Consider the following 13,656-nt stretch of genomic DNA (forward strand, 5'->3'; position numbering starts at 1 on the left):
ATTGCAGACAGAGATAGAGACGGACAATTGAGTCAAGCGCGGAAAAGAGCGTGAATTATTCGTTGTGAATTATAGCGTTTAAGTTAAACTGACTGTGGAAATTAAGTGTATTGCAAAGTTGAATTGAGAAAGAATAAACTGGTTTTATTTAAGAAATGACTTGTATTGCTGAAGTTTTTCGGAAATAGTTTCTACGGAAAATTAACCAACGAACAGAGGCGTAACACACTATTAGTACAAACTTATTTTTTCAGTAGGTGATCTTGTGGCTAGCGTACCAGACTATAGATGAAAGGGTCCATGGTTTGAGACGTAATGCCACAGAGCAGGTTCCGCACTTTCAGATATAGCCATGTTATAAGAGTGACAAACAATTATACTGTTTTTCGATTTAAGTGCCTTCCCTCTGCACCCTTGAATGGTGATAGGTTGGAGGTAAGTAGTATAAGATGATACTCACATTGAAGATTATAATTTCAAGTCATGAGGATATCATTAATGTTAAGTACTAATCATAAGTATACGCGTATTTCGGTACAAACAAAATTAAAGAAATACACCACTGAAAAACACGTTTTTATGTTACAATATGAATTATGTATCCTGCTAAAAACAAGTATTGCCATACATATGTAAATATATATTTACGAAACTTCTGAGTTTTACGGAACGTTGTTAGTAGTGTGCAAATAAGAATGTGGTAACTCGGGAAAGGGAATAGAAAGGGCAAGTCTTCAGAAATCTCAGTACAAGGTTTCGGATATAATTGTACCATATATTTCATTGTAAAGTTAATAGACCAGATAATACTAAAGTTTAATTCAAAAAATACAATCACTTTTACAGTAGGCAAGTTCTGATTTCAATTATTACAACGCTTCATAGTATCGGATCATCATCAGGTAAAAGTTACACTCAAAAAGGCTGTTGAATTTCAAAGAACGATAGAGACTCGTGATGGTAAAGACAAATTTGTAGGTGGCGTTGAATTAGATGTTTAGTAAAATAAGATGGATAAAATATTAAAGAGGTACTTCTGGATATTTATTTAACGTTGGCTTTGATATTTTACTAGTAGTGTTTCAGCTATTTTTCTTCTGTTGACGTCTGGTTTTCTTCGGATGATTTCGTCATTGTTTCTAGTGATGATATGTTTTGTTTCTTTGAAATGTTCAAAAACATGTGATGGTCCTTTAAGATATCTCTTAAGTCTGCGGTTAATTTCTCTCTCGGTTTCTTCAATGTTAAAGTATTTATATGAGTTGCATTTGATTTTGTAGATGACTCAGTTGTTTTTATTTTTATTCAACTAGAAAAAAAAACCTTAAGCACAGCCATCTACGAGCCCTTATATTAGATGAAATATGTCAATGATTTCTGCTGTTTCAACTCTGACGAGGAAAACAAAAGATTCACAAATCTCACCAAAGACATAAATTAATTTTACAGTTGAATACGTAGAAAATGTCTCCATATACTTTCTAAACTTTACATCATAAGAAAATAATGAGGATTTGAGACGAAAAATCATCTAAAAGCAACAAACTCAGAATAATACCTTAAGTGGAAAACCGCACACTCCATACAACAAAAACTGGTACCTTTGAAGTGTATTACGCAAATAGTATTTAATGATAAACTACAAGTAATTTCTGAAATATTCATTCAAAAACCAGTTATCCAGAAAAAGTTGTTAAAAGTAATCAACACATCTAAAAGAAAAAAACGTCAAACAAAAAATAAATATCTAAAGATGAAAACAACTTCAACTTTATAAACGCTACAATTCCTTATGACGAACGCATCAGCGAAAACCTAATTGGATCATGGAAACGACTCATGAAAAAACATAACATCGACAAATGTTATCATACAACCATAATCATACAAAATCCGGGCATTAAAATCAAGCACTTTATTGCTGACAATTTTTTCTTTTATTCCTTTAAACTCCCAGTGGAGCATAGGGCCGTAACAACAACTCACCAACGGAAAGTTGTTATTGCAGTTACTTGTAGCAGGTTGGTTTTTACGGGGTGGAGTTGCTAGCCTCACGCCCAACCCTCCTCCTTTCTCATCCTGGATTTGGGACCAGACAAAGGTTGGCATGTTTGGTGTGACGGGGATTCAAACCCGCGACCCTCAGATTACGAGTCGAGCGCCCTAACCACCTGGTCATGCCGGGCCTTTGCTGACAACAAAACATATCATCACTGAAAACAATGACGAAATCATCCGAAGAGTACCAGACATCAACAGAAGAAAAATAGCTGAAACACTACTAGTAAAGTCATCAAAGCTAAATAGATATCCAGGAATACCTCTTTATCTATATAGATATTTTATCCATCTCATTTTACTAAAAATCAATTTAACGCCATCTACAAACTTGCCCTTACCATCACGAGTCTCTATCATTCTCTAAAATTCAACTGCCTTTTTGAGTGTATCTTTTACTTGATGATGACTCGATACTAGGGGTCGAAACATTGTACTCATTAAAATCAGAACTTGCCTACTGTAAAAGATGCTGTGATTGTATTTTTCAATTAATTATTCATTTCAATAGGTTCCTCACTAAACATCATCTCCTTCTTCCCTATCAAATGCAAGAAACACGCCCCCCAGTGGCACAGCGGTATGTTTGCGGATTTACAACGCTAGAATCCGGGTTTCGATATCCGTGGTGGGCAGAGCACAGATAGCCTTTGTGTAGCTTTGTGCATAATCAAAAACAAAGCAAGAAACGTAGTTTAAGCGTAAAAACTTACTTGAATATTGTTGTGATAATCATTATATGAGCTTGGTGTGTAGGTTTGTTTTAGAGAAAAGCTACATTGAGCTATCTGCTGTGTCCACTGCGAGGGAATCGAACCCCAGATTTAGCGTTGTAAGTCTGTAATCTTATCGCTGTTCCACCGTGGAACATGCGAGTTTGTTTGCTGGTTTTTTATGAGGCGCAAAGCTTCTCAGTGGGTTTTATATGCTCTAGTATCGCATGTATCGAAACCTGATGTTTAGCGCTATAAGCCTTCAGACTTACCGCTAAGCCAAATATGGGCTATATAAGTATAAACATTGACTTTTGAACACATGTTAAAAGATTGACTACTGATTTGAAAAAAAAAAGAAAGAAAGTCGACGAAATGGTTGTAAAAATCAACTACAAAACGACAAATGGTAAAGATGGTGCATTTGTGAATGAGAAAAAATTTATAAAAGCCATATATGTGCCTTGGTCGCCGAAGCTTATCTGTATGATCACTGATCAGTGTGACTTTTCTAAATTTTGAGAACTTAACTTGAAGAGGACATAGACAAGATCCTCTAGTAATAATTTAGAATTAAAATAGAATATAACAGTTCTAGAAAACCTATCATTCACACTCATCTCTGGAGATTTCCCAAATTATTAAACTGGCTATTTTTCGTAACCGTGTATTGATTGTATCTATAGTAAAAAACGCATGCGTACGTTGTGAACTCGTATTGAACCAGTACATTTGGTTATTCATTTTAAGAATATTCATTGAGTTTTAGTCTGTTCAAACTGCTTAGAGCTCTATGCTAGGTCGTAGGGAAGGTAACCAATCATCAACACCCACCGCCTACACGGCTACTCTTAACCGAAGAGCAAAATTGACTGCTACTTTTACAACGCGCCTATAGCAGAAAGTACGTAACATATTCGCAGCCCACTACAGCACACCCTGCCAATATTAAAACAACAGCACGTTATTCAACTGTAATTCGTTATTTTAACCGAGATATAAAAAAATGAGAGGAAGAAGATATATGTAAAATTGAAACATCTAATAAAACACACCATCAGTTCTTTGCCTTTGTAGTTTATATGTGGGGCATTTAGTTCATTGATCAATCCATGACTTGTTTTGTTTTCAAATTAGTCTTTTAGGCCAACAGAATATTTCAGTATTGAGCTTTGTTAGATTAAAGTTATATAAAGCTATTGATTTTCTACAGTATCTTAGCAACAATAAAACGACTGTAGTAGTTATTGCATAGTTTGTTGTGTTGGTGCCGTGATGTTTCCATTGACTAGTAAATGAGATTATTCTTGATGTTCTTTACGGGTCGTTTATTTTGTTACAAATTGAGCATTGACGCATGAAAAATCTGTATCCTATAGCTGGCTTAACAACAGATTTTGCTGTATTGCATAGCTATGTAATTAAATCCAGGACGAAAAATATAGGGTATATTGAAGGATTCGTCACAAAAGAAAATGAAAAAAAATTGATTTAAGAAAATAATAATAATAATTTGGAAATGTCTTATCATTATTTTCGTCTTGCAAATATATTTTGTTTTAAAGGGTGAAGAAATGCTATACGCAATTTATTCTTTCAATTAGACTGTTTTGCTGGCTGTGTGAGAACGTTCTCACTCAAAGTGTCACTTTTATTTAATTAACATATTACATTCACACAAGTGGAACATTTTATTAAAGCGTATGTGCTACGCTAAAACTACGTGTAAAACACATATTTTCTCATCCTGGAAGCTGTTTACGACTATTAGTTTTTTATTGCTTGCCTTGAAGTGTCCTTTTCTGGCTCATTGAGTTTTGTACGAATTTTATGAGCATCGTTAACAGTGAATTATTGGTTATATGAACTTGCTTGTATATCGTTCTTTCAAAAGGAAAGGAAACCGAACTTTTAAGAACTGCCAGGAGGAAAGTGTAAAAACTGCAATATGACGGTGGATAACCAGAAAATATATAGTTAATACTCGCATAAGAGAAAAGTGAAGCACATTATGTATGGAAAGGAGATACATGTAAATGAACGAAAAATATAATTAGTTAAAGTAATGTAATTACGAAAAGAAATCATGATTATTCCTATCCATGATTAAAAAAAAACACAGCTAGAACCAAGCACTAGAATCTCTCAGTAAATGTTTAACGTGTATATAAACTAGATGTACTTTCCCAGGTTCCCCGAAAGCGTTCTGTTTCAAGAGTAAATAAAACAAATATTAAATGTAACAAAAATTTCCATTTTTTGCTTTTCAAATTCATATGTTATGTGTAATAATGCTTGGAGACGGCTTAAATGGGTAATGAAGAAAAACTTTAATATAAGTTTAACATAACAGCAAATGTACAACGTTTCGACAAGGTTCTGTCATAATCAGATGATGACAGAACCTTGTCGAAAAGTTGTACATTTGCTGTTATGTTAAACTTATATTAAAGTTTTCCTTAATTACCCATTCAAGCCGTCCCCAAGCACTATTAGTCTCAAAGTGGGTTCCTCGTCATCGAATATGTTATGTGTGTTGTAGCCTACATAGCACATAATTCTTCTCGTGATTCATGACATGCGCACGTTTTACTGAGTCACGACAGTACAAATTGCAATGTTAACCATCCCTTATGTGACTGATTGTCTTCCGATGCTTTCATCGAAATAATTTAACCTGCCAGTATTTCCGTTTCATGTTTAATGTTGAAGTGACGCGGGATTCAATTTTCTAGAAATCGTAAAACGCAAACTTTATACTCTTCCACTTAAAAAAATGCATAAATATTTTAAGATATAATTTTGGTTTTCGCATCGTTACTGTTGAAGTAAACATTTAAGAAACTGAAGAAACAAAACTCAAATATATATACTGCCTTACATCTTGGTAACATATCGGTAACTGAACCGCAACCTTTATATCAAAATGCCAAGGGTCTTTGAATTCGATTGATTAACTAGTTTGCCTCAGTTGCTAGTGGTAGATTGGAGTTACGTAATGAAGGAGTTCCCTTGGAAACAGTTATGACGTAAATCACGCGCATGGCATAAAGGTTTATGGGTTGCTAGAAATGGTATAAATTTGTGTGATTGTAGTTTCTGCGGGTTGCTTTTATCTTATTGAATTGAGTTGTTTTGTTATGATTGTAATATTCCATGCCGTAAGTTTATAGTTGTTTTTTTTTAAGTTATTTATTATAGAACGAACTTGTCCGCCCGGCGATAGGGAAGTTTTGTAGCCATGAGCCTGGCCGGGCGGGTAATAATGACAGTGACAGCAACGTTATGTGCATTCCTTGGACCAATGGCAGGAAATGTTATTCCAAATTCAGGTACCATATGGTTAAGTGTTATGTTTGGCCATAAATGTCAAAGTCACAAACTGCTTTTATTTATGTATTTGAAAGTATTTTCTCACTTGCATATTTTTGGTTTAATATACCAACTTTTCCCATAACAAGATTACAATAGCTAAACCACATAAAATAAATTGTGACCTACAGCTACAGGTAGAATAGCAGATTAGTAGTACTAGAAGTAAAATTCCTCTCTCCCTTTTTTTAAAAAATCTGCTTTAACTTTAAGTGGATTGTCCAGAAGGTATGTGAATTGAAAATGTATAGTTTGAAATATTACATTATAACAATTGAGGTAAACTTGAAACAATGCTCTCATTTTGAGGATAGTGGTTTTTTGTTGTTGTTTTTTTATGGTGTTGATGTGGATAAATTTCTGCCTTGGGCTGATATCTAAAATATTTCTTAAACAAAAATCATTATCCTTGTAGTAAACATTTTGTTATATTTCTCTTTCATATGTTCTTAAAATCAATATGGTTGATATTACATTTTCTATAGTTATAGCTCTGGACACTATTCACACTGAATAAAATAGTTTATCTTTTTTTGTTTTTAACCCAATCAAAACTATTGGAATTTTTTAGAATTCCTTACATAATTATTAATGAATTTGTGGACTTGGATTTTAATAATTTATAGGCATTAATGTTGATTCTTGAATAAATATCAATGTTTAATACATCAAATTGTGACATCTTATGCATATAGAAATCTTTTTAAGATCTTCAAATTAAAAAATTGTTTAACAATCAAAGTTCAATAAAGTCTTTTGTAAAGTAATAAAGAAAATGTTACACTGCATTAGTTGGTGCAAAAAAACTGCTTAAGTTTACTTGATGCTTACTGTTGCATATTTGTTTTGTAGTGAATTCATATGGAATGCTTTCCAAAGTTTACCTATCATCATTTAGAAAAACAAAAAATTACAAGTCTTTCTCAGCAGTAGCAACTCTTAGTGTAACCCACAACCATGAATGCTTTAAATTTCATTCAACACAGGAGTTTATTTTTCATAATTTCTTCAAGTTTGGACATTAATTTCAACTAAATTATTTTTTCTCTTTTTTTTTTGTTTTACTAAGATTCATCACATTTTCGTAGAAACATGTGAGAGAAGACCATACATTGTTATAGTATCATTACTGAAAAACATACCATTTTGAGTTTGAAAAAGATAGATTTTAATAAAAGTATTATCACTTGAACATAATTCATATCATAGCCATTCTGTTTTTGTTTTTATTCCTCATAAATTAGACTGTCTTTTTCATTAATCGGGCTTTCAAAACTAAAACTTTATTGATATATTTTGAAATTTTTCAGGATATGTGCCACTTGAAGGAAGAGTTTCCAACATTTATAGGGAAAGTACACCCAAGCAGATAACATATTATCCATATAAAGCATTGCAAGTTGATAAGAATGCTTCACCTGGAAATAGCTATCCTCAATATTCATACATGATGGTTAGGCCAAGTTTGCAGAGGAATACATTTAAAACTAATGACTTGAGGAAGCCACATAAAAAAGAGAATTATATTGGAACTGACGATGGAATATCACACCAATGGAAATTGTTACCCAGAAGTAACAGCATCAGTACTATAAAGTCTGGTAATTTTTGGAAAGATCATGTTGTTCAACACACATCTATGAAGGTCTATCCATCAAAAAGAGTTTCTGATGTTGAACAGGAGGAATATCTTGATAAAACAGGTATCATATCTTACAAGTCAGTGCTTAACAAAAGAAATTTAACCATCGCTGTTTAATAAAAAAGAAAGCCTCGGAAAAAAAGGAGTTGTTTGTATAGTCTTTAATGTCTATGAAACATTTTAGTTTGAAGTTTAAAGGTTATCAAGATTACATCTCACAAAATAGTCATTTTAGTACTTAGTTGATTTCTAACTACTTATTCATCTTCTCAGAAACATAAATTGACTTGCAAGAAATGTGAGGTTTAAGCTGTATAGTCATATTGTATGTTATTAGTATTACATGAAATCATAGAACTTATAAGTTGTGTGTTTGTTAGGTGTGTTGGGCAAAAACATAGACCAGGCATCTTCCCAACATGAAAAATTGGCTTATCTTTCTCCAAAGGTTTCTCAGCTCCAGAAAGATGAATTCTATATTCAACACAAATCCAAAGAATCTAGTAAACCCCATGCCATGTCTCACCATCATCCAATTTTGAAACAAAATGCAAAGTCTTCAGTTAATGATGTATACTTTGTAGGTGAGTGTGTGTGTATCTATATATGCATATATATAATATTCATGTATGAATGTTTTATGCTCTGGTTATTTAATTCCTTTACTTTCAGGTTTATTTTCTAGATACTTGTAATAACTAATTTTTTCTCCATTTTCTGCCTCTTTAATCTGATATAATATATTACTGTGATTTATTTTTTTGGAATTTGTCAGTTATACTGTCATGTGCAGTTTTCACATAAGCATGGTCAAGAAAGTCATTAAGTTAGTTTTGTTCTAGCTGCTTTTGTTCTTTGTCATTCTCTTGAGGTAACACCTAGCCTGTCTGTGGGTGTATGGCTGTAAAGTTGTGCCATATGCAAGGATGTCGATAGCAGTGTCCTCCAGTAATAGGTCAGGTGATACCTTGAGGTTAAAAACCTCCCTTATGTTTGAATGGCAATGACCAATCACATGGGTAAGTTTGTTATCCAAGTAACTTTAGGTTTAGTCAGACTGGTACATAATATCAACCAGTGCAAGTTGAAGAGAAATTTGTCCAGCAAAAATGACTATCCACTGTCCAGAACAAGTTTACACACTGTTTTTGTTATCAAATAACACTTGTTCATGGTATCTTACATTGTTTCCAGTCTCTTTTGTTCCATTCTCACAAACTTGATTTCAGAAGAATTCAGATTTACTGTAATAAGTATTGTGTCAAGAGGTCTGCTGAATAACGTGAGATATCTTGTAAGTTTTAAGTAAAATCTGTTTTACTCGAGGATACCACATTACAATTATAGGGCACACATATACAGGGTGGGTTCGAGAGGGTTTGCCCAAACCCCCTATTTTTGTGATGTAAAAAAAAATACTGCCACTAAGTTCATGTTCATGTGAATGCTTGGAATCTGCTCTCTGCCAGTTGAATAATTACCTGAGGTGTACACAAACCGAAGAAATACTGAGTGCTCTAGCTTTTATACATAATCATTATGACACTGCTATCAACATTGTATGTAAATTATTTATGGTAAAGCACCCCAGAAGAATGGAACATGCTAACATGTAATTTCAGTAGTGCATACATATATGTATATGATAGCCAATGACTGAAATAGCTAATATATTATTGTTGTACAGAGTTGTTTAAATGAGTAATATAGTTTAACAATAAATAACTAATCTGCATGTAGATAGTACAGTACTTTACTATAATAAAACGTACATATGTATGCCAATTTAAGTCAAGCTCCCCATGCAGTGTTACAAAAGAATGATGATTTGATGACTTTTCATTGGATGTTTGTGGATTTTATGTGAACAGCCATGTAATTGTTTAAGCTATATTTCATGCAAAATTGCTTCCAATTTTAACCTCGTAGCACCTATTTTTTTTACAACTTTTCTATAGCATTAACATATTTTGCATACTAATTGTGCTTAGCACAATATGTGTTGGCTTTTGATCTCACAAATTAGAACCCCCTCTCCACCTTTAAAACATTTTGCATACAGGCCTCTTTATAGGTATAGTGTTATTTAAAATATAGCTATTTTTATACAGATGAAGTATATTGAATTGGTACTTTTACTTTAAAGAATCATAATATTAGGATAATGGTAATAATAACAAAAGAAAAATGCTTTTTGAATAACAGTAAAGTTTGATTGCCATTAGGTGTTCCAGACTAGTTTATACTGAATTACATCAGATTTTCAAAATATATATTTACCTTTCATTTATTTATTAGCAATTGTAGCAGGATGCACTGCAGCTGCTATTTTTGGAGTGATTGCTAGTGGTATATGTTTCTATAGGTAAGTAGAATTCTGAATAGTACTATGACTGTTTACACAGTTATGTTGCTACTACTGTAGCTTGCATCACCACGTTTAGAGAAAGCATAAATTTCCCAATTAAAAAAACTTCTGAAAACTAAATGTTTTTCCATAATGTAAACTGAATCCTTTAATTTTTCATATTGTATTACTTAAACATTTATATTATGATATATTTATTGTTTTGGGTAATTATATAATTATGTTTTTGTATTTAAGTCAAACCAGTTTTTCTTTCGTGATTATTATTGTAACTGAACTGTTAAGCAGGCTTTTGGCATATAACACCTAATTTGAATAAACATGTAAATTGTATCTGGGCACAGCTTGGTGCATAAAAATGTAACTCCTATTCTGTTAATTTTTGTTGTTGATAATTGTTGTTGATACAGTTTGAAATCTTTATTTATTTTTAATGGTTTGTATTAACACCCAGTTGGCCAGTCAGGGAAACATGTTTGTTGGGTTGATTTCCAAGCAAAGTTTTCCAGTGGCCAAAGTTGCACTAGTTTCCAGATTATTTGGGTGTAAAAAAACCCATATCCACCATCCAAAATCCCACACAAATACAGTAGTGACCACAGGTTGCACAATACAAGATCTAGTTTCCCCAGCTCTATAAAGCCGTTTTCTCCGTGGTTTTCATGAATTATGTTGAGATGACTGAAAATGGTTAAATGAAGCTTGCTTGCCACTGTAATGCAGCTAAAAGTGGTACCTGCCAGAAGTGAAAATTGGTACTATTTTGTGCACTAGAAACACAGTCCGGCCAATCCCTAAACTCCATCTTCATGACTGAACAGTGTTGAGTAGTGAGTTCTCTTAGCAGTAAATTTTTTTTTATTTTAGGTTAATAGATACCTTTATCAGAGTAAATTTTTTGTGGTTCTTATTTGAATATCTAAAACCAAGACACTTCTCTGTAGCCCACCCAATTCTCCAAGTGTTGATCTCATTGACTTGTAAACTGGGTATTATAATGTATAAAACAATTTCAGAAAGCTTAATTTCTGGAACATCGCAAGCATAGAGGATTTGTACTTTTTTTTTCTGTAACTACATCTTGCAAATATACATTAAAAAATAAAAGATATTAAATATACCATCTAAGAAATTATCAAAATAATAAATTGACTTTAACCTTGCAGTAGGCATAAATAGCTTGGTTAGGTTAAACAAAGGTTAGTTTAGGTTGCATTAGTAATTTTACAAAAACAACTATAGCAAGAAATAAGATGTATTGATTATCATATTCTTATGGATATTCTAGGTTTAAAAAAAAAGCAAGGCAGCTAGTGATGTGGAATACCCAGCATATGGAGTGATAGGCCCAGGGAACAAAGAGAAGTCATCCCCTAATGGTGACAATAAGCTGGCCCATAGTGCACAGATGTATCACTACCAGCATCAAAAACAACAAATAATAGCTCTAGAGAAGTGAGTATATTATTTCTGCATGCAGCTACAACTGTAGAAATAGATTTTATTTGGAATGAGCTAATTTTCATAGTATACGAGGTTTAGATTTAGTCAGAGTTGTAGTCTCAAGTCACAATTTTTTTGACTTGGGACTTGGACAAAATGACTTGCAACTTGACTTAAATGACTTGTTGACAATTCAAGTACAAAAAAAAAACAATCTTAAATTTTAATGCAAGAAACCTCATCAAATGGATGTCACAGACATGCTATGCTGTGTTTACATAAGCTCCAAAGTGCATGGGTATAGGATAGCAACAAATTACTGTACATGTACCAGCGAACTTTTACAATCTCAGTGTCAGGGTCAAGAATGCTAAAAATGAAGAAGGTCCTTGGCCAGAACTCAGCTATCACAGTGTACATGCTTAAGCTATGTGCCATCATATATAATCTGTGAATGAGATGTTAAGTTTTGTACTTCTTGGAGGAGTGGTAAATAAATTAGAGAAGAGAGAATGCCTAGAGAAAAAATGTCACTTTTCTCACACAAGGGGAATTCAGGGTGTTTTTTTTTAATATTGCCTTATAAAATTAAGAACTTGTATAATATTGAACATGTGAGGGTTTTTTTATTATGTTTGGTGAATCTGGTTTCCAATTATCTACTGGTTTCTCTGATGTAGAATTCTGGTTTATAAATGGCATTGGTATTGTGTGATTCTATGTAATTTTTATATAATAATGATTTTAGTTTAGGGCCGGGTGTTTTGGTGAATTTAAAGTCAACAGGAATTTTATGTTTAATGGCAAGTTTTCTCCAAGAGTTAATTATTTTTGAACTGATGTCCGAGATAAATGGCAAACTGCAGTGTAATGCTGTGTTGTTGTTTGATGTATCAGTGACAATTTTGTTTGTGAGTTGAGTTTGAGGTTTTTGTTATGATGGTTGTGTGGAAATGTTTTGACAGCAGTTAGTGGAAATTTATTGGTATGAATGAAGGAATACATAGATGAAGAAATTAACTCTATAAAGTATTTTTAATCGTAGCATGAAAATCACTTTGCATGTGGATTAATAAAAAAAAATATTCACGTACAAATCTTTTTTTTTTTTAGTTTATTAAAAATACTTCATTAAAAAATATGATTCTTTTATATGTGAAAGACTTGTAATGTTTACTGGAAGTTTGCCAAATTTTGTGAAAATATATTAAAAAGTTATTAGTATTAAAACTATAAAGACTTTAAATGAGTACAAAGAGGTCATGTGGTCAGTCAAATTGACCGAGCCTGTGTTGAGAGAGAGATATATATATATACAGTGTATGTGTTCATTGTTTATGAACTGCCAATTCAACAAGTTAGCAAAATGGCAGCTACAGGTGCTGGTATGATCCCCAGAGTTATGACCTTTGGTTGTAGTGGCTACTAGTGTTATACGTCAAAAAGGTCTGCTTACTGCAAGACATGCAAAAATGAGGTCACTGATGGGCCAAATATTACTTTAGATTTTGTGTGGCACTTGAAAATCCACACTGAGAGGTGAGTAGCTTTTCCAATTATGTATATTACATCATGTATTGAAAAAGGTATGATGCAATGTTGTCCTATTTTCATTGCAATACCAGCATATACTTTAATTATAACTTGAGGTGCACATTGAAGGGCCTGAATTTTACCTCCCCCCAAAAAAAAACCAACAACAACAAAACAACACCATTACAGTTCCAATATCGTGTCAGATTTGGAAAGAAGACGATCAAATTAGCATGTAAGTTGGCATTTAAATAAAAAAGGTGTAACCATATCCCCACTTTCACATTTATATATTTATCTTTCATTTGTGGGAGATAATTCTTGTGATTTAATAATTATACTTGATATGATGTTTTCTTATCTTGTTAACACAAGTTATCACAACAAAAACTTGAAGCTTGTTTTTTTAAGTGTTCATAATTCATAAATTAATAAGTGCTTGTTGTTTAAATATAAATATGATATATATATATATATATATATATATACACACACATGGTTAATAATAGAATCATAATAATATCAAT

The 13,656-nt window shown here is 32.6% G+C and overlaps 1 protein-coding gene across 2 annotated transcripts in view; it reads left to right on the forward strand.

The window, feature by feature from the left end:
* The first annotated feature begins 5,769 nt into the window (after window positions 1–5,769).
* Window positions 5,770–13,656, forward strand: part of LOC106462475 — a 17,909-nt gene continuing 10,022 nt past the window's right edge. For both annotated transcript variants that reach the window (XM_013922402.2, XM_022389752.1), the window contains exons 1-5: window positions 5,770–6,103; window positions 7,454–7,846; window positions 8,166–8,369; window positions 10,084–10,150; window positions 11,442–11,608. In XM_013922402.2, coding sequence (XP_013777856.1) covers window positions 6,013–6,103; window positions 7,454–7,846; window positions 8,166–8,369; window positions 10,084–10,150; window positions 11,442–11,496 — 810 coding nt within the window. In that variant the 5' untranslated portion in view covers window positions 5,770–6,012 and the 3' untranslated portion in view covers window positions 11,497–11,608. The remainder of the gene's footprint in view (window positions 6,104–7,453; window positions 7,847–8,165; window positions 8,370–10,083; window positions 10,151–11,441; window positions 11,609–13,656) is intronic.

Source organism: Limulus polyphemus, unplaced genomic scaffold (assembly GCF_000517525.1).
Source record: "Limulus polyphemus unplaced genomic scaffold, Limulus_polyphemus-2.1.2 Scaffold1177, whole genome shotgun sequence".
NCBI classification, from domain to species: domain Eukaryota; kingdom Metazoa; phylum Arthropoda; class Merostomata; order Xiphosura; family Limulidae; genus Limulus; species Limulus polyphemus.